A 21419-nucleotide genomic window follows, 5' to 3' on the forward strand; every position below is an offset into this window, starting at 1 on the left:
ATCTATTTACGAATAAATCAATATTTTTTCTAAGAAAGCTTAACCCAGTTATATTATTAAAATCAGTATATTTCTTACATAGAATCAGTGTAATGTGAGAGTGAGTAACCTATCCCGAAAATAAGTCATTGAAACGCGAATTACTCAAAACTATGCAAATTGAGATTCCTATTATTTTGCAAAAAAATCCATTACATGTGAAAATTTTAGAGTATCTGTCGACGAGACGCTATAAACAAAAAATATAATTCCACCCAAAGTTGTATTTTGTGCCTATTTTGGTAATTTTGCTGTACATTTTTTTTTGGTTTAATTATTGACGGATCACGCAGATCATCTAATACTTATGTAGAAAATCATCTCCTGTAAACCGAGTAACACTTTGCAGGGCATGTACAGACACGTTTTATTGTAAGTTGAAATGTTCAAACTATGGAGGGTAGAGGTAAGGAGAGTCATCTTTGTATATGAAAAAGTGTCGTCAAAATGTATTAAATTAGGATGGCGCCACATTTGCATCAGGGTAACTCTTAAAAGAAGCGCCAAATATAAATATTGTTAGAGTAGGCTTGAAAAATAAACAAGGAAGTATGGAGATACAAGGAAGTAAGGTTATATTTACCACAATATTTTGTACAACGTAAGTTGTTGAAATTCTCAATAATTAACTACTTTAGTCGATAATGACATTAAATTTTTTAACTCTGCATACTTCAATTCATCTACGATTGCTACATTCATACCATACCCTGTGCATCCACCAGCGCCATTGTGGAGGATTTTTGAACTGTTATTTAGCGCATACACTGGACACTTTTTCAACTTTTCTCCCATATAAGATGACTCTCCTTACCTCTACCCTCCATAGTTCAAACCTACCACAGTACCATTTGTTTTTTCTAGTGAACATTATATATGTATTGTCTATGGTAGTGAGCAAATGAAGCGAGTGGGGTCAGTGTCAGTGTGTAGTTCTCGTTCTTTTTTTCTCTATTTGGACATTTCATTTAATAAATAGCTTTTAACCATAAAGTCTTTTTCCCGTGATTTTTCAATACTCAATCAAAGTTAGATCTATACCTACATCTGTGGTGTAGAGAGTCTCTTCACCACAGATGTACTAGAGAGTAGAGACACTGCGATAAATCGAAACAACAACTTTCTATGACGTTCAATTTGACCAACATTCACAAAGAAAAAACACAAAATTGACAAAGTGAGCTGTCATTTATACATCGAAGAATCATCTTGATTTTCTAAAACAATAGTTTATTTGCTGTAATTCTCTATTTTAATAAAAATGTTTCGTGCTAATAATTTTGACAAATTACTAGGCAAGTATTTCACAAGAGTGCAAACTAGCGGATCTCAATATTGGGGATTTTTCTAGTGTTATCTACCATAAAGTTACTCGACGATTAAATTACCAATTTGCATCACTTTCTTTTTTGTTACACTGTGATTTGAGGGCGAATGATTGACTATTTCGCGTTTAACTACGATTATTTGCAAGTGCTGAAGTTTGCAATTCAATTTGTTATGATGAAATATTTTCCATTATTTTCTAGATAAAGCGACAAGTAATCTACGCCTAGACCCTGATTGGCCCTCTATCTTACAAATTTGTGATTTAATAAGACAAAATGATTGTTCGTGAGTATTATTTTGACATTGATCTTCAATCTTTTTATTTCTATTCATCATTAATTATTCCAATGTCATATCCATTTTGTTAAACTGTTGTAATATTTCTAGACCCAAATATGCGATTACGGCCATTAAAAAGAAGCTATATTCCCAGAACCCTCATCAGGCTATGTTTGCTCTCTTAGTGCTAGAGAGCATAGTGAAAAACTGTGGTAAGTTCTTCATACTTACAGTCATCAAAGTTGCCTGCGTTCAATTTAAATATATTAAGGAAAACTTGTGACTCACTTTTTATGCTTTGACACAGAAAGCAATAGGCTGCTTGTTGCTCTGTTCAGTAATTATATATACTCTTGATCTTTATTACATTTTAAAAATAGTTCTTTATGTTTTTTGACTTGTTATGGAACTGTTTCTCTGGCTTGTTGATTTACTGAGGCATAATTTGAGAATGTTTTATAAGCTTACTAACTTTACAATATACTACTAGTAAGTATACAAATATGGTATTCAAGTGTACTAATCTGGTATAAGTTTCTGTTTTTAATTTCTCAGTAGCAGACAAAGTTAGGAAAATTACCCCTGACTCTTGCTGTGATCATTTGTTTTTATTATACAACTAGTGCCGACTAACCGACAGCACACTTGAAGGCTTTAGATGAAGTGTCCTTGTTTAGAAGATGCCTAGATAAGGATGCTTCAAGAAGTAGGTATTGAGAAAGACAGAACCCAAAAGAGCATTCCAGATATTGAGAAAGTAAAGGGCTTTGAACTAGTCTAAGAGATATTAAACTAATAAGAGTATTATAATTATTAAAGCTTTCATACCCATATAGAGTATAAGCTGTTTATGCCCATATTGTATAGGGTGACAGCGTCTACCCAAGAGGAACTAAAATATAAATAGGCTGAAGATATGTGTTTCGTGATTATGTCTGTTAAAAGATTTTTACAAATAATTTTAGTTAAGTGATAAGTTTATAAACAATTTATTATACAGTTATTGTGTAATTTATTCAAAGCAGAGTTTTTCGGACTACTTCAGTTTGTAATTTTTTGTATGTAGGTTAATTAATGGTTTAATTAATTCTGAAATAAATGAGTTAATTATTTATATAATTATTATTGATTTGTCCGTTCAATGAATACTGAAATAACATGCTAAGTTAAAGAAAGTGTAAAGCTATAAATGAAGAAATGATAATTATTATTAAACAAACAATAAGTGATAACAAATGGTTTATTAAACTAGTGTGTCTTATCATATTTCTTTAATACAGAATACTTTGTTCTTCGAGGACCCATGTAATCTCTGACTGTTAATTAGATTATAACATCTGAATTGCATACTTTTAAATTTTGTCTCACAGTGTTCTTCTTTAGATTGTCATAAGATGTTAGATTGTGATTTTACAAGTAATCTTATATATATTGGTACTTTGTGGAAATCCATGATATATTATCAAAATTAAGCTTAATTTGCTATACTCCACGAAAAGCAGGAGAATCTGTGTGGTGTAATTTATAGTTTCTTCAATCCTTATACTCCACACCAAACAGATCTTCGGCAATATACCCTCTACGCACGTTTCACTCCGAAACCGGAGTATCCTCAGGAGATGTTGACTTTACAATGAATAATTGTTAAGTTACTAAACAATTATTCATTGTAATAGTGTAGTGGAACTAGTATAGCAAATTAAGCTTAATTTTGATAAACTTATATATGGCAACTCTATGTACGGGCTAGGTATTATTACCATTATACATTTGAAAATAGTTTGGATGGATGATTATTTGCTAATTTATCACACTGTAAGGGCTGAATGGATATGGATGAAATTCAGCACAGAGATTTATATAGTCCTGAATAGCACATTTCTACTTTTTATCCTAGAAAAATAGAAGGTTACAATTAGGGTAGATTTCGTCTTGTTTTTTACTAAGAAAGAGATCAACATGTTTTTTGCATAGTGGTAGTTCCTATTTATTTATTAGGTATTTTTGCATAATACAGGCATATACATAAAAATTCTTAGCAAACAAAGTTGACTGGGTAATACAAGGCATGTAGGTAATAATATCATGATATTGATATCATATACCTTGTGATCTTATAACCTTGGTACAATTGCATAGTATTAAGTACATAGTCTAACAATACCAGAATCTTATTTTTTTAAATCCACTGTTTATGGTTAAGTTATAGATGGTAGATATAACTATAAACTATGCTACATTCATCCATCAAGATAACACAACAACAAAACCATCTTCTGTGTGTTATGCCAATTCGAAAGAAAATTAAATTTTGTTCAGCTTAATACTATGTGCTACAACTAGCTTCCTAACTTTGTGGGTGAAGATGTGGGTGTAGTAGCCGCAAAAGAAAAACTTTTGCTGGGTATAGGGTGTACCTCTATACTGATTACATCTGCGTAACTCTTTCTAGTAGACAGGAGTGATATTATATGGTATAATATTTTCGCAGCAATTGTGGCGGATTTGGCGTCATTTTTTAAAGAGAAATCTTGTCATTTCACTCAAACTTCATCAGATCTAAATGAAATTTATTAAAGAGTATTACATTACTAGTAGTACATTACTTCTGAGAAGTTAACATTACAATCAACAGGTTTAAAACAATTCTAATGTTTTAGGTCCCGGTGTTCACGATGAAGTGGCTTCAAAGCCGTTCTGTGAGATGCTGCGTGATTTGGTAAAAACAACACAGCATGAGAACTTGCGCAACAAAATTCTGGATTTGATACAAGCCTGGGCGTTTGCTTTCCGAAATACACCCAAATACAGAGCTGTCCAGGTTTGTTTTGATTTATTTATCAATTGAATACAATACTATACAGTGCAGTATATATTTCAGACTATTGCCGGCCCACTACAGGGCACGGGTCTCCTCCCTCAATGAGAAGGCTTTAGGAAATATGTACTGGGCCACCATGCTGGTCTAGTCCGGATTGATGGACTCTACCCGCCTTTGAGAATAGTATAGAGAACTCTCAGGCATGTAGGTTTCCTTGCATGCGATGTGTTGCTCTGTTCATATTCGAAGTTCATAGTCGAAGTCGAAGGTATTCTACTTAAAATCAAGTGCGCCATCTGCGTTGTCGGTCAATTATTACTGTGAAAAAAACAAGTAATCCTTCGTTCTTACTTTACTGCGTGTAGCAAATTTCACGCAGCAAAGTGGAACCCATTTAATTAACTAAATTTCAATTTATGAGTTTTAAATTTCTTTTGTATTAAATATTGACCTCAAATAGCGTGACACTAAATTTCATGCACAAAGTATTTTTAATTCTGCAATTAAAAATGCGGGATTTAAAAATAAGTTAACTGCAATGGCGGGCATCGGCTAGTTTATAACATTTTACATTCGTTCCCATACTCTCCACGTGTTTGTACCTACAATTATAATGAAATAGTATCATATGTGGAAAATGGTTTCAGGTTAATCTAATTAAGCGTAGAATAGGTCATAGCTATATAGGCTGGCGCTACCGGATTTTTATTAAGTCAAGTTGTAGGAACATTGATAAAGTGTACATTATTTGCCCTGTCGTTTATTTATACGCTATGATAAATCGTGTGATTATAAAGTGAGTCAATGCACTCCTTGCCATCAGTAAACAAATAATAATATGTCTTAAGTTTCCTAAGTGTTGTTTTTTTGGTTTAAAAATAAAAATGAACGTATAAATTTACCTATTTACTTATGCAAGTGGTAGTGTGAACTTACAAATTTAAATGTAATACTAATACCTAGAGAAAGAGTGTTTGTTGGTTTGTCCTTCTTTCATGCAGCAATGGAGCAAGCAAGTGTATTATTTTAAAAATTATAATTGCGTAGTACTAAATGTGCCTATTAAATTAAACGTATCCTACCCTATTATTTAATTAAATTAAAGTGTGTTGTAATTCTAAGTTAGTAGGTAATCAATCTACCAATATTATAAATGCGAAAGAGTTTTGATTTGAGCGTAGAGATAATTTAGTTTGTTATTTTAGTTTTAGTAAAAATAAAGCTAGTGTCTTATATTGCTTTTTGATCTATCGTCAGTGAATTGGATTAGCTATATTAATAGATATATTTTACTTGCATTGATGCTAAACCGTAGGTAGGGTCATTTCGCCTGTTTGCGTCCAGTGGAGTTGTTAGGTTTGAACGTGAAAAAAAAAATGTCCGTGCGGTAGTTTTTAATCAAATATGGTTGTAATGTAGTCCCTATATAGTCTTGTCAAGTTTAATGCACAGTTTTGGACAACGCATCTGATGTTTTATTCTACACAGGTACAAATAGCTGAAACAGGCGATTTTCCCATTTTGCGTCCACAAAATCCAGGTTGCGTCCGCCTGTGGACCAATTGGCGTCCACCTGTTTAGAAATAATTAGGAAGGGAAATAGGAAATAAAAAGGGAAGCTTGTGATTTTAATCAAAACATTTATTTAATACCTAATTGCTGATATCATAAAAGTTAACATAAATTGCACTTCAGGATATTTTTTTTTCTCCTCCAACTAACTCATGTCGATGGCTTTATACGATTCTATTTTACCATTTCGGTACAAAGCCCTTAAAATTGGCCAAGTGCGAATCGGACTCGCGCGTTCCGTGTTTTATTTTATTTTTTAATATTTATTGTTATAGCGGCAATAGAAATACATCATCCATAAAAATTTCAACTGTCTTACTATCACAATTAATGAGCTACAGCCTGGTGACAGACGAACAGCGAAGTCTTAGTACTGGGTTCCTGTTTTTACCCTTTGGGTAAGGAACCCTAAAAATGGAACAAAATTCAAATATTGGCAAATATATAAAATAATTTTCGTATAATAATTGTATATTTTTAGGTTATAAAGAGTATATTTAAATAAAATTATATAAATATTACTGTATTATTTTCGTGTGATAAAAAGATGGACGCAAAATGTTATAGGGTTTCTTATGTAGGAAAACTGTGCGTCCAAGTCTGATTTTTGACATTCATTATCTTTTTTTATATTTCTAATAATATGGACGCAAATCGGCCATCATATTATGCATGTTAATGTTGTTAAAATTGATAGGAAGTTTATATTGTTTTTCCCATGTTATCGTATTTAATTAAACATCTTACTGAGAAATAGTTAGAGTAATCTGCGTCCACAGCGGACGCAAAGTGGTTTTTTTATAAATTTTATGTACTAGTTCGCGTCCACTTTATATAAAACTGTCAGTAGAAAAATATAAGCACAAACATCGTTATTCCTAAAGTGTGGTTCACAATTAAGGTCTAGGGATAACAAAGTATTCTAAATTTCACATAAACACCTTAAATACTTACCGTGAAAAGTACAGCTGCTCACTATTTTTTTTACAACACATTCGCGCGTCAGCACTTGTTGGTTGCACACGCAAAATTAGTTTATTTTTCATTAAATTTGGGTTGCACGCACAGATCTTTTGTTTGTGTGTGAGTACCTGTCATAGGTCCGAACATCAATAGAAGCGCTCTTGTTTAGATTGGTGTGTCGGTATTGTTATTTTTCACTGTTGTATAACAGTGTACCGTCGTTTGGACGCGAATTGGGCGTCGGACGCGAAAAGGCGAAAAGACCCTATATATAATATGATGATTATTACTAGTATATTTTCTATTGAGATAGACGAGCTAATAGGTAGACATAACTCTCTCGTGGCGCGCATGCTAGCCCTACATGAATACAAACTCACATTGACAAGTCGCGAGTAGAAGTTAGTTTGCTATATATTGCTGTTTGGTTGTGTCGTCACTAAATAAGATTTGCGATTTTTTGCTTACATGTGACGCTAAAGCGTATCTACCTGTATCTGAATTATCATATTATTATCAGTCACCATAACATGAGTCATGAATAATACAAAGAGTCTATAGCATTGTTTTTAAAGTTCCGAAGTAAAGGCGTACGTAACCTACTCAGCTTAGCATTCATTCAATCTCATATTCTTGAGACATCCTTTATTTAAAATTCGAAGTAAACACATACGAAAATGTGATCAAAAATAGTTTTAATTTTATTTTTTATTGTGAATTCATTGTGATTTTCAATTGTTGCCAGGATACAGTTAATATTTTGAAGGCAGAAGGGCACAAATTTCTGCCGTTGAAGGAATCCGACGCTATGTTTGCTGCAGACATAGCCCCAGAATGGGCTCAAGGAGAAGTTTGCCACAGGTTTGCCCGCTATATTATGAACTATGCAAAGTTTGTATGTATATTTACTACTCATTTATACCAGAACGGCTGAACGGGTCTGTATAAAACTTAGCACAAAGATGGATAGAAGTTTGGAATAGCACATAGACTACTTTTTATCCTGGATTTTTAAGCTATTATTTAAAGCATAAGTAGACGGGCGTTTGTACGATGGCCGCCTAGAAACCAATAAAGGCTATGGGTTTAATATAATTCCCATATCCCTAAATGAGTCATCCCGCTACCATCTCCGACTGCATAATCACTTACCACCATAGCTAGATTGTAAAAGAAAATAAAAAAAAGTAATATTCTAAAGCTGAAGAGTTTGTTTGTTTGTATGTATTCTATGTTCATATGTATGTTAGTTTGAACGCGCTTATATCAATAACTATCTGCCCCGGTTAATATGAAGTAAGCGACATCTTCGTCCTGCCTCATTTTGGTGCATTTTGGCTTGTCGCACGCAGCACGCACTTGGGACTTAGGTTGGTCTGAATGATACAGCTTTGCTTTTAAATGCTGCAGTAATCGTTAAAGCAGCAGCATTTTAAATCCTCCACGCTGCTCCAATATGGAATTGGAGGAGGTTAGCGGCTCTAAGCTCCATACCATGAAGGCTGGGCACATTAATAGGCTGAATATTAAAATTATGACGGAAACTTAAACTCATCCAAATTTCCAGGTGCAGAGTTGCGTTTTCATTGATTATGCGTAAACACCACTGCCGTGCTTGCGGACAAGTGTTCTGTCAGCAGTGTAGTTCCAAGACATCCACATTACCTAAATTTGGTATTGAGAAAGAAGTAAGCACTTCCTCTATATGTTTATTTATTGATTCAATCAAAGTTTCCATATGACATAGCGAAACGTTCCTAAAATAATAAATTAGTACAGAATGTGCGACTTTAAAACGCAAAACAATTTGTCAATTTTATTCTATTGTTACAGTGTTTCGATATTCTGGGGTCGAAACTAACTAACATATTTCAAACTAGTCTAAAATCGGTATTTTTAAAAACAGAAGTCTTGTGTAATGTTTTTATGTTGTATAGGTACAACAGTTTGTTTATGGTTTGTTTAGGTCAGAGTCTGTGATGCCTGTTTCGATAAAGTAAGCCGACCGCCATCTTCTACTGCAAAGATAGAAATTGTTGATACTGCAAGTGACTATGGGCCTGCATCGCAGCCACAGGTAAGCTATGATATTACTTTAATAAATAATTTCATTATAATTGGTTCCTATTGGTAATATTTTTGAGCCATTTTGAAAATAAATATTCATTTTTATGACCATAATATGTTTAAGTTTATTATAAAAACTGCACCAAGGTAGATAATTGAGGTAAGTAAATTCCAAGATTAACCGTAGAGACAGACATTACTATGGTTGAATCGATGTAATTGGAAAGCAGGCATGTATGACATAGCAAGGCAACTAATTACCGCAGGTAAGACTGTGTCTTAGGCTGGTCTTCTTAATTATGTAGGAAGAGGACTTTGCAAGGAGTGTTCTTTGTTGCTGTTGTTAAATAAATTTTATTTTAGAGTAAGCCCATTTATTTGGATTCCCTATGGATTAGATAATATTTGCAGCTTAGCCACAGTCACATTTATCATGAAAAAGTGTTGCGCAAAGTTTATTTTGGACTATATATAAAAAAATCTCTTGAATCCTGTTTTGAGGTTTGCGGGATGTAAACTAGTCTTACTTATGTTTTAACCAGTACATACCGAGTTTTGGTTCATCTTCAATCAAGCTAAATGACTAGATATTCAAACGTTAAGTACGGGAATATAGAAAAAACAAAATGTTTCATCTGTTTGACCAAAATCTGGCTTTTATTTATTTATTTTGTTACCTAGTTATAACTGGAACGACCCATGAGTAAGCAAACTAATGATTGTCAGATTAATTGAAATTGATTATGGGGGATTTTTGCACAATTTGCAAGAGCATGAATAGTAGTAATAAGTGACACTGTAATACAGAGGGAAGAATTGATGTGATTTCATTATAAATCAATAATCATTTGATAGAAAAAATTAAGAGAAACACAAAAAAATTCATATAATGGATGTGAAAAAGGGTGGTGGCACAGGATTGTAGCTGATGTGAGAGGAAAAAACAAAAATGCAGTGGCAACACCACATAGTGTGAAGAACGGGAACAAATCCTTCTTCCTACTGATATTATAAATGCCAAAGTTTGTATGAATGGATGGATGTTTGTTACCCTTTCAAGTAAATACTATTGAATCAATATGACAGAATTTTTTCATCCCGGAAAAATGTAGAATCTATAAGAATAAGTAGAAATTTTCATTTATGAAAAACAAAAACCACAGATGATGCAGGGCACTGCAACAGCTAGTAAGAATTAAGGTTATAATTTTCTAATTCTGGCTGAGGCCACTATTATCAGGATATATAACGAAAACAACCATAGTGCACAAACCTGTTATCCTTATCCTAACTAATATAAGTGTGAAAGTAGGTTTGGTTGTTCTTCTTTTTGGCATTGAGTTAGTTGAAAGGATGGAAAGAATCATATGCTACATTTTTATCACAGGAAACAGCTCTGAAAGGATACGTAAAAATCTAAAATAAATATGGGCAAAAACTAGTAAGGTTATAATTTTCTATTTCCACTAGGAGGCCATGATCATTAAGATATGTAATGCAAACTACCAAACTGCACATAACTTGTTATTAGTGAATATTTGAATATACTGAAGAATAATAATTGAATCCAAAAACTGTTTACATTAGAGTGCTTCTTACTGCATCACGTTATTCAACTCCTGTGCTTCTGTCCACAAAACGCAATTCATTGATTGACTTGAAATTCTTATACAATATTACATGAGTGTTTTTGTGTACTTTTACTAACACGCTTGGTTATAAACGAAAATTCGCAATGCAGCATGGCCAGGATGAATTAGTGATTGAATTACATAATTAGATTAAAAAAAAAGAACTGTCAACTTAAAATTTACTTTATTTTACTAAATAATATCAGAGTCCTTCGTACGCGTCTCCCGGCATTTCACCACCAGGCACCAACATTGCTATATTGTTACCGTTCAACAATATTTGATCTAACTTCGTGATTTTCCTTCCTTCAGGCGTCGATTCATATTCCGTCACATCATCCAACAACATATTGACGAAATCGTCAAAACCTTGGAGAGTTCCTACCATTTCTTTGTCGTTCTTCATAATAATGTGTATACGTGAACCAATACATTTATCTACAAGCTCGAGCGGTAATAATGTGTTTGGATTCGGAAGTGCTTGCGCCATTTTGTTTTTATCTTTCGATTTAATACAGTGCAAAACTTTTCTATAATTCCTTGTTATAATAAAAAACAATCGAGAATTCAGCCAACCGCTATGTTTTTGCGTGATTGTGAATTGTCAAAGTGACGTTAAAATATTTTGCCTATCTTTCCAGCTTCGGGTTCTAGCACTTGAACCTTCTTTTAGGTTTTGTTTGGAAATTACGAGTTTGCTTTCTTCTTTCTAATTGAGTTAACTTTGTTATGAGATTAATAATTATTGCTTAATTAAACATAATACGTTACGCTGGAATCTGGAATCAGCATAGGCTGAAACTAGAATCCAGAGCCAGTGTTTAAAAAGAACTAGTGAGTGGCTGTATGGTTATATACCTTTGCCTTTTCCCCACTGAAGAGAATAAAGTAAAAAAAAAGACTGCCCTGACTATGGTAGCCCTGACAGCAGTTTCGATTTGAATTGAATAGTTGTTTGAATATAACGGTGCCATTAGCTTTTGAGAGTTTTGAACGCGTAATTTTACATTACAAATTATTAACTAGTAGCTTCAGTCTTCAAGACAAAATGGCTAAAAGACTCGCTCATTTTCACATCACTGATTTTCGAGGTGAAATGCCAGTGACACCAAATGGAAAACCATTTCAAATTAAAGATGAACCTCTCACTCCAACTGACGAGGGGTTTGGAGAACTCAACAATTATTTCTCTGACGAGAATGATAACAACCACATGAGAAAATCTTTATCTATGAGTGACATAGCTACGATTAAGCAAGAACTCGTAGACTTAAAGTTTAGTGATAACAAAGAAGATATTTACAGTCGACATAGAAAACAATCTTGTGTGCCCGAGCTATCGAGAACCAAGTTTGTCTCCATGGCTGAAGCCATATACCGTTATCAGAGGGATACGCCTGACCGGTTTCATACAAGTAAGCCAAGAACGTTTGTTGGACATGGACCAACTGTTCGTCAAAGTGTCACTCGACCTCAGTCACCCATGCTTAGATGCAAAGCTCGCGCTCGTCCACAACATGTTTTATCTCAAAAAGAGAAAGAAGAATTAGAAATTGAGGAAATTAGGAAGTTTCAAATCAAAGCAAACCCAATTCCAAAGTCTGTTATCGAGGGGTCTAGAAATTTACCGGAGGTACAAAGAAAACCAAGTACAGTGCCAGAGCCATTTAAATTAACTGAAGTTCAGAAGAAGATATTGTCATCAGCAGAACACGTGGTTAATTTCAAGGCACGACCAGCACCTAAACACATCCTTGAGAATCCACAGAACAATCTCCCACCAAAGCCCCCAACTCAAGTGACTAAAGCAATAAGCCCTAAATTCCATTATAAAAGAGCTAACTCTGCTGATATTCTCAAGAATGACTTGAAAAAGAATGAGAAACATTCCAATAAGTCAGAAAAAAGTGTCAAGACTGTCCAACATCATGGCCCTATGAAACCAGAACCATTTTCGTTTGAAAAAAGAGATGAGGAACTAAAACGTAAGCGAGAGGAAAGAATAAAACGTCAAGTGGAAGAAGAACGCAAGCTTGCCTCTCAGTTCAAGGCCCAGCCTTTGCCCGCAGGAGTTAAAGCTAGGATGCAGTCTGCAATTGCCAATTGTGCACATACCTCAACTGCTTCATCGGAGAACAAAGAAAATTGTGTTAAATTTGAGGCAAAACCCCCTATGGTTCTTTATAAGAAACCTTTCAAACCAGTCCTGCAGTCAACCCAAATAGTAAAGGCCAAACCCTTTGACTTAGCAACATTGAAAAGAGCAGCAGAGAGAGAGCAGTTTGACAAACTGATAAAAGAGAAAGAAGAAGAGAATGGTAAAATTGTCCAGCAAAAGGAAAAAGAGCAGCAGGAAGCTGAAGAAAAAGCCTTAGTTGAGTCAAGGGCTAAACTAGTTCACCATGCTAAACCAATACCACCATTGATACCGAACCTCCCTGAAAAGCCGCATATACCTCTCACAGTTCCTGAAACACCTAAATTTATTAGGAGACTGAAAAAATATTAGTTTAATAGTTGACATTTAATGAGTTTTAGACAATCATTGGTTTATTATATAAAAATTATATGGTAATTTTATGACTTCATTTATCTTATTGTAGTTGCAATTTCTATTTTGTAATACACGCATGGTAATATTTTTGAAGTGTTTTTTTAATGCACAGTGTACTGTGGCATTAACAATTCCTAGCTTTCACTTCTCTTCTTCAATGTGGGCTGGTGGGTTTTTTATGATTAGTGATAATAACACTATATGCTGACAACTATATCCTGATCTGCAGTCCCCATAGGGCAAGAAAGTATAAGATTAAGCTAGTAGTTATTAATTCATCCTTAAATGACATTTTAAATCTGTAACCAGGAACATAATTTTATGCTCATGCTCTCAACAACAGAGCGGCATTAAGAGCATGACCACTTCAGTATATTATAATACACAATTAAGACTGAGACAGGTAGGGCTACCTACCTGGTTACAGATTTAAAATGACATTTAAGGATGAATTAATAACTGCTAGCTTAATCTTATACTTTCTTGCCCTATGGTGACTGCAGATCAGGATATAGCTGTCAGCAACCCTCCTCTTACAACGGGTGTCGTACGAGGCGACTAAGGGAATATTACAGAGTGGCAGGAGTGTCTTATGTACTACTACTTCCGCCCACTGCGATCACCAATATGCCTGCCCAGCATTGTTCTTATGGGCAAACCATTTTGTTGTGAGAGGCTTTTCTAGGCTCTTTCAGTCTTGCAGTAGACTGTTCTAAGCTATATAATATTCAAAGATCCCACATACCAAAGTTCACTTAAATCAGTTTAGCATGAAGAGGTAATTATGTATTAAGTAACAAAACAAAATAAAACTTAAGTATCTCAGTAGGTACTCTCTGACTTTAGTAGGTCAGAATATTTATAAGGAGTCATGGACCGCTTATCTCTAAAGAGAAAGTAATAAAAAATTGCATTTGAGATCTATCCCTTAGCAACTCAATCTAGTTAATGTATGGGCTTGTAGGTTTTGTATAATTATATTATGCCATCTACATTCTGTGCTCTCTCTCATTCTCTGCTAATTCCAATTTGCCTGGCAGCCTTGATCGCACTAAACTCTTCTCTCTCTCTCTCTCTCTCTCTCGCTCTCTCTCTCTCGCTCTCTCTCTCTCTCTCGCGCTCTCTCTCTCTCTCTCTCTCTCTCTCTCTGTCGCTCTCGCTCTCTCTCTCTCTCTCTCTCTCTCTCTCTCATGACAGAGGAGGCCTGCGTTCAGCTGTGGGATATTAATAGGCTACAGGTGGTAGTTTATGTAACAAATAATTGATTGCAGAAACCGCCAGGCAAAACCGCTGAGGAACTCCAAGAGGAGGAGGAATTGCAGCTGGCTCTCGCGCTCAGTCAATCCGAAGCCGAACACAAGGAGAAAGAACGTAAATCTCGCTCGTACATTGCGCCTGAAACCAGTTTGCATCCGACAAGTGAGTATATTAAATCTGCACAAATAAAAACAAAACAGAAAGATTTTCATTTTTCAGACTTTCATTTTTTCAAAGAAAATTGCTCTTATTTTTGTCTGTCTGTTTGGTATTATCTTAGTACCCTTAACACAAGCTGCGCTTACTTTGGGGCTTGGTGGCGATGTGTGTATTGTCGTAGTATACCTATTTATTATATTATTATTATCTCCGAAAAAGCTGGACCGATTTTGACAGGTTTTTAAGGCAGTAGCAGTTTACACAGATTTTAACTTAATATGCTACGTTTTGTCCTATGTTTAATTTGTAGGCCTCAATACACTCATATTTCAGTATCGCCGACCCCGTCGTCAGTGAGCGCTTCTCCGGACCACAGCACAACGACCAACACTGAACTATCGCGGTATTTGGACAGAAATTATTGGGAACAGCGACTGACGCGTGATACAGCCAACGCGCCGACCGCGCCGTCTTCACACGGCACCAGCGATATAGCCGAGGTTTGTTTATTATTCATAAAGATCACCAGGTGAGATTGCAAACAAGGGCTAACTTGTGGCGCAAGACAAAAAACTCGATGGTTCGAAGTTTCTACGCGGTTGCGTATCCACTTAATTGTGACTCAATTAATCACATAAAATTATAACTAGCCTATAACTAACCGAGCAGTCTTCACGCGGTACTAGCGATATAGGTTTGTTATTTGTTTATTAAGGTTCTACGTGGTTGCGTATTTACTCAATTGTAACTCAAAATAAAATTATAACAAGACTGGAAACTAACGCGGTACATCTGGAAATAAACTTGGCGCCAGCGACTGTCGTGTCGTGCAGCCAACAGTGCCGTCGCCTAATCACACCAACGATATAACCGAGGTTTGCTAATTGATTCTTCTTGGAGGTTCTTCCAACTTAATATCACAGCTATTTATGGACAGAGAAGATTTATCCACGGGGAAATTACGAAATGTTTATATTCTCCCACAGACTTTTCTCCACCATCAGAGCATGGGTGCATGGGTGGAAATAGTATCCAAATAATATGCGTGCAATTCTAAACTTGGGAAAACTTCTCCATATCGCTACTGCTGGCTGCTGGACATTTAATAATTGCGTCTTAATAATATTTTTAATTTCAGCCAGAAGTTCCTAAACCCCTGACCAAAGAACAAGAACAAGAAGAGGCGGAAGACAAAGAAATTGACGACTTCGTTGAATCACTCAAATCTCAAGTAGAAATATTTGTAAATAGGATGAAGAGCAACTCTTCTCGGTACGTAAATAATAATTATATTCACCTATTTAATTCGTTATTTATTTCAAAGGCTAACAATAAAAAAATATGCAACTAAAACTTTTCCAGGCATGTTGCAATGACAGAATAAATCAAATCAAAAACACTTTGTTGCAAACAGAATTGTTAATATAAAAGAAGTAGGTTTATTATATTATCTCTTGAAGCAATATTATTTAAGGCTAATTCAAATTGGTAAAGTTTTCGTATTTATTGATAAAATTATTCCAGACATTAAGAAAAACTTGAAATTAATTAAGAACATGTTGTTTATTTCAGTGGACGATCAATCACCAACGACACATCTGTCCAAACCCTGTTCATGAACATAACGGAGATGCACTCTAAACTTTTGCGCTACATTCAGCAGCAGGACGACAAACGGGTCTACTTGGAGAGTTTACAGGTAACTGTGTCATTCTGCGTACACCATATCGATGACAATGGAATAAAACAATCATTCATAGTTGTACAGCTTTCGTAAGAATAGAGCTAGGAGTAAAGTGAAATCTTTGTAACAGAGCTTGTCCAGTGAAGTAATACATTTTGTGAAACAGCTTGTCCAAGGCTAGGCTAGTACTACCTCCATGCATAGTTCTGCGTTCAAGCAGCATTGTTGTATTCAAGTCTCAAGGGCGTGTTTGCGCGTGTAATAATTACAGGCATATGTGGCTTATTACTTACGCATCAGGTTGAGGGACACAGCGACTGTTTTGTAGGACATCTTCCTTGCCCTGCGAAGTGCTGCCCTAACGTAGTAATTGGCGATGGTTTTCCACATAACACCAGAAGGATTTTTGCTTGTTAATTATGTTTTTTATTTATAAATAAAAAAAGTGGAAAAGTTTTATAACGTACTCAATAAGGTAGATTGTAACAAAAACTGTGTCGAGCGGAAATGTCGACAACGAGTGCACAACGCGCTGCCTACTCCTCAGTCTAATACTCAAGAAGGGTTATTGGAAATTTAAGATCTTACCGACTTTAAGCTACGAACCTTAGCGGCCGAGTAATAGAGAGGTCGGGCGATGCGACGCGGGTTGGGATTGTGTAGAATATCGGACAATGAATGTGGACAACTTGCAGTGAATTGTTGTGAGCAAATTGTTTTCGAAGATTTGTAAACCTATTTGATTCATGTTATTCGATAGATGTTCTCGCTATCGACATATTTTCTGCTCTGATATTATAAATACTGAGAATGCTTATAAGTTCGACGCCCTAATTCCAAGACCGGATCATATTAAATAACAAAGTTGGTTAAATGCTCGACGTAAACCTAACTTTGTGTGGGCTAGATGGAGGACAAAGTATGTGCAATACTTGCAAAAGTGATTGAGACGAACTTTTATTTAGCACGTTAAAATTGGCGCTTTTAGAAAAATTACTATGGCACCAATTCTTAATTTTTGCTTTGTAGTTGATCACTAATTTACAAACCTTTATTTATAACTAAGTTCTCGAATCTTTATTAGTTTATGTGATAAAAAATACTATCTTATCTTATATCTTTAAACGAGCAATTCTTGTATATTTATAATTGGAATCTCGAAATCGGCTCCAACGATTTTCATGAAATTTAGTATACAGGTGATTTCGGGGGCGATAAATCGATCTAGATTTATTTTTAGAAAATGTCATTTTATTTGTTTTTTCCGGTAATTACCGATTCGATGGGGTCAGCTAGTATTATTCTTCTGTGTACTGTTTGTTTCCATTGAAAAACGAATGAATACTTTGTTATACATGTGAAATTTTGTTTGTCTTTAGTTTACACCGTAACCAAGTAACTAATCGACCAATCTCGCTTTTTGACATAGGGTTAGTTGAAAGGACGTAGAGTAACATAGACTACTTTTTATCCCAGGAAAAGAAACGGTTCCTACGGGATTTGCAAAAAAAAAAACGAAAAGACGCGGCTGGTAACAGCTAGTAAACTGATAAATTTCCTTTGATTTCGACAGGACAAGATAACCCAGGTGCGCGATAGTCGCGCGGCTTTGGACACGCTGCGTGCGGAACACGCGGCGCGACTGGCGCAAGCGGCCGAAGCGGCTGAGAGACAACGCCAGATGCAAATGGCGGCAAAACTGCAGGCCATGAGGAAAAAGAAACACGAGTACCTGCAGTATCAACGACAATTAGCACTACAGAGGGTGCAGGTATGTCATCTATAATAAATTTATGACAATTAAGCTTTTATAACGTTTCAAGCAGTAATATTATATATATTAAAAATCTCCGCTGTCCATCCGTCTGTCTGTCGGCCTGTCACCAGGCTGTATCTCATAAACCGTGATATTTAGAATTTCTGTTGCCGCTATAACAAAAAGACTAAAAACAGAAAAACGTAAATATTAAGGGGGTAAAGTAAATAGATAATGATACAAAAAAACTTTGTACGTTTTTTAAGTTGATATACAGCAACACCTAATTTAATGGTTGTCATTTTACAGGAGCAAGAAAGAGAGATGCAAATGAGACAAGAACAGCAGAAGCACCAATACATGATGTCTGCAAACAGCGGATACTACATGCCTGGAGTTTCTATGATGCATTACCAACCAGCGGCAGGCGGCTATCAGAACCAACCAGCCTATGCCCATCCTCAGTACAACCCGCAAATGATGCCCCAAGCTACTACCGATGGAACTGTCCCAATGCCTGGCCAACCCCAAATGTCACAAGCCAATGTACCATTGAACCCTAACCCAATGGGGGCTGCATCACAATCAATGCCACAAATGACTAACACATACGCAATGCCCACATCGGGTGCGTTAAGTCAAACCCCGACCAGCCTCCAAGCTCCGATGAACCAGCCAAATATCCGACCAGTAATGAGCCAACAGCTACCTATGCAACAACAGATGATGATGCAAATGCAACAAATGCGCATGCCCAACCAATCCGGTTTACAAATCATGCCACCGAATATGCCAAACGGTCTCACCGGCCAAAACATTCCTCAGCAGAATCAACAACCCAATCAGTTACCAAAACAAAATTTACCAAACCAACCCCAACAATCACCAATGATGCCCCCAATAACCATCAGCCAACCATTGAACCAACAGTCAAACCCTAACAATCCAATGTATGGAATGCAAATGCCAAACATGAGAATGCCCCTGATGCAGGGCCCAATTAACAGCCAAGTTCCAGTATCCGGGTATCCAATGAATGTCCAGAATCCTCAAAGCAATCAACAATCCGGACCACAGATGCCAAATATGCAACAAATGCCGCTGCCAGGGCAACCTATGCAGTTACCTGGCCAACAAATGGGTCCGCAAATGATGCAGGGTCAGTTACCTGGACAAAATCCACAGTTACCTCCAGGCCAAACTCAAGTCCAAGGACCACAAATGCAGCAACAACCTCAGATGACACAAAGCCAAACAATGCCGGGCCATCCGACACAGCCGCAAGGTCAGCAATCGATGATGCAAGGACAGCCAATGCAAGGGCCCAACATGCAACAACCAAATCAGCAAGTAATGAACCTGGGTCAGCAAATGCCCCCGAATATGACAGGCAATCCACAAGGACAACAAATGTCACATAACATGGTGGCAGGTGCTATGCCTCAACAGGTCCCACAAATGTCTCAACAAGGCCAGATGCCTCAACAAATGCCTAGCCAAAACCTACAACAGGAAATGCCCCAAAACATGCAAGGCCAACCTATGAAGGTGCACCAAAGCTTTGGTAATTTACCACCCAACCAACAACCGTTAGCACAGAATCAACAACCACAACAAGTCCAGACATCCAAAAAGTCTGAAAACAACAATAATACTGCAGAACTTATAAGTTTTGATTGAAGCGAATTAATTCTGGTCTGTGAAGAAATCTATTTATTAGACTGTTTTATTGTAATTTTGAGAAGAATATTCATTAACTTTGCAATTCACTTAGGAATGTGATATGGTGTTAAATTTTTTCTAATTTTAAGCAAGTACTCATTCAACTTATAAAAATTTTTGATGTTGCTCTATTAATAAAATTAGTATATTGTTCATCCCGTGTCCCAGGAAATTAGGCTGGCCGCATATTGCTTAAGTTTCTAGTATTGGCTTACAAGAGAGCCCAGCCGTCATAGCATCCATAACGTTGTGCGCGTATGATCGATCTAATTGCAGGTGATTATTTTTCTGACAAGTAGTCGGTGTCGCGAAGAAAGTACTTTGAACTATTGGATATTCCCAACTAAGTCCTTAATAAAACTGATGAGTCTCAGTCGACCAACGCTTAAGAGGCAGGCGCCAATGTGCGGTCAGCCTAACACAAACATCACAGCCTCACTATAAACAATGATGCACAGGCAAGTAGTCAAAATAGGAGATAAAAGGCCTTGTAATCTATGTAAATGTGCTAAAATGTAAAAAAAATATGTCTTATGTAGTTTAGATAATATTAATATAAAATAAAAAAATATATTATAGAAATTCTAAAATATTTTATTTTTCTTTGCATATAATATTGTTTTGTAATATTTACATCTAAGTTATGGTTTATTATGTATGCTGCAAATAAAATAATACAAAAATATTTATTTCTTTTAATGTGTATAGCGAGTTATTGAAATCTTATGCTCAGTATCTATATTAATATGCAAAAAATTGCGTGCACAAACGCACATGAATGAATGAATTCATATGACTTTTTTTTTCCGAATTCGCAATTTAGTAGGCTGTAAAGAAGAGTGCACTGCAATGCATATAAGTTTTTTATTTTTATTTATTTAACTGTACCTTTACCAACCTTCTAAATGAACAGACTGCTGCCTTGGTCCAGGGGCTAGCATGTTGAACTACGGATCACGAGTTCCTGGGTTCGAATCCCAGGTCGGGCCAAAAATTGATAGGTATTATGTTTTTTCTGTTAAAGAATTTTCCGTACCAGCCCGGCGCGGCGTTCGAAAATTGGTGCTGTCAACCGCTGCTGCTTACTTGACTTCGCAAACTCATTTAACACCGTTAATTTTAAGATGCTTCGCAGTCCTAAAGTCAATAAATATCTCTTCACTGCTACCTTTGTCAACGAATGCAGTAAACGAAACGAAAAAATTTCATTTGTTTGTAAGTTATATGCTGAGGTGCCTCAAGGTGGGGTTCTTTCTCCGCTTCTCTTCTCAATCTTCAGTAACTCTGTTGCCGAACTTCTGTCATATTCTTGGTATCTACTGTTCTCCTTCTACTTAAGGTTGCCTGGAAGAGATCACTATCAGATAAGGCCACCATTACTCCCTAGTTTACTTTAAAAGTTATTTATGTATTCTGTGTGCTGAGTGCGAGTTACACACAAATTTGCGAATGACTTAACCATCACGTAAATCGACATTACGCCAAACGCGTCGAGCAATAAGGGAAGGTGAGTGTGAGTTACCATCGAAGCTAACCATTCGATACGAGTTTACTCACCGTGAATGCGGTGTAATATTTTCTTTAAG

General features: G+C 35.9%; 3 protein-coding genes across 4 annotated transcripts; 2 read left to right on the top strand and 1 right to left on the bottom strand.

Moving 5' to 3' along the window:
• The first annotated feature begins 1300 nt into the window (after nt 1–1300).
• Nucleotides 1301–20518, top strand: LOC120629099 (hepatocyte growth factor-regulated tyrosine kinase substrate). 2 transcript variants are annotated; one of them, XM_039897860.1, is made up of 13 exons: nt 1301–1334; nt 1569–1653; nt 1756–1859; nt 4308–4468; nt 7749–7864; nt 8571–8691; nt 8970–9080; nt 14527–14674; nt 15005–15171; nt 15810–15943; nt 16244–16370; nt 17929–18126; nt 18421–20518. In XM_039897860.1, exons 1-13 carry the CDS (start codon nt 1301–1303, stop codon nt 19789–19791), a joined length of 2877 nt encoding a protein of 958 aa, XP_039753794.1. In that variant the 3' UTR covers nt 19792–20518. The 2 variants fall into 2 exon arrangements, with proteins under 2 accessions (XP_039753794.1, XP_039753795.1); XM_039897861.1 differs by lacking the exons at nt 1301–1334; nt 1569–1653; nt 1756–1859; nt 4308–4468 and adding an exon at nt 5409–5486.
• LOC120629101 (U6 snRNA-associated Sm-like protein LSm5) lies at nt 10869–11294 on the bottom strand. The gene has a single exon (XM_039897863.1). It carries the CDS (start codon nt 11189–11191, stop codon nt 10904–10906), a length of 288 nt encoding a protein of 95 aa, XP_039753797.1. The 5' UTR covers nt 11192–11294; the 3' UTR covers nt 10869–10903.
• Nucleotides 11628–13342, top strand: LOC120629100 (targeting protein for Xklp2-like). The gene has a single exon (XM_039897862.1). It carries the CDS (start codon nt 11750–11752, stop codon nt 13208–13210), a length of 1461 nt encoding a protein of 486 aa, XP_039753796.1. The 5' UTR covers nt 11628–11749; the 3' UTR covers nt 13211–13342.
• Nucleotides 20519–21419: the final 901 nt, after the last annotated feature.

Source organism: Pararge aegeria, chromosome 14 (genome assembly GCF_905163445.1).
Source record: "Pararge aegeria chromosome 14, ilParAegt1.1, whole genome shotgun sequence".
In the NCBI taxonomy this organism is placed as follows: Eukaryota; Metazoa; Arthropoda; class Insecta; order Lepidoptera; family Nymphalidae; genus Pararge; species Pararge aegeria.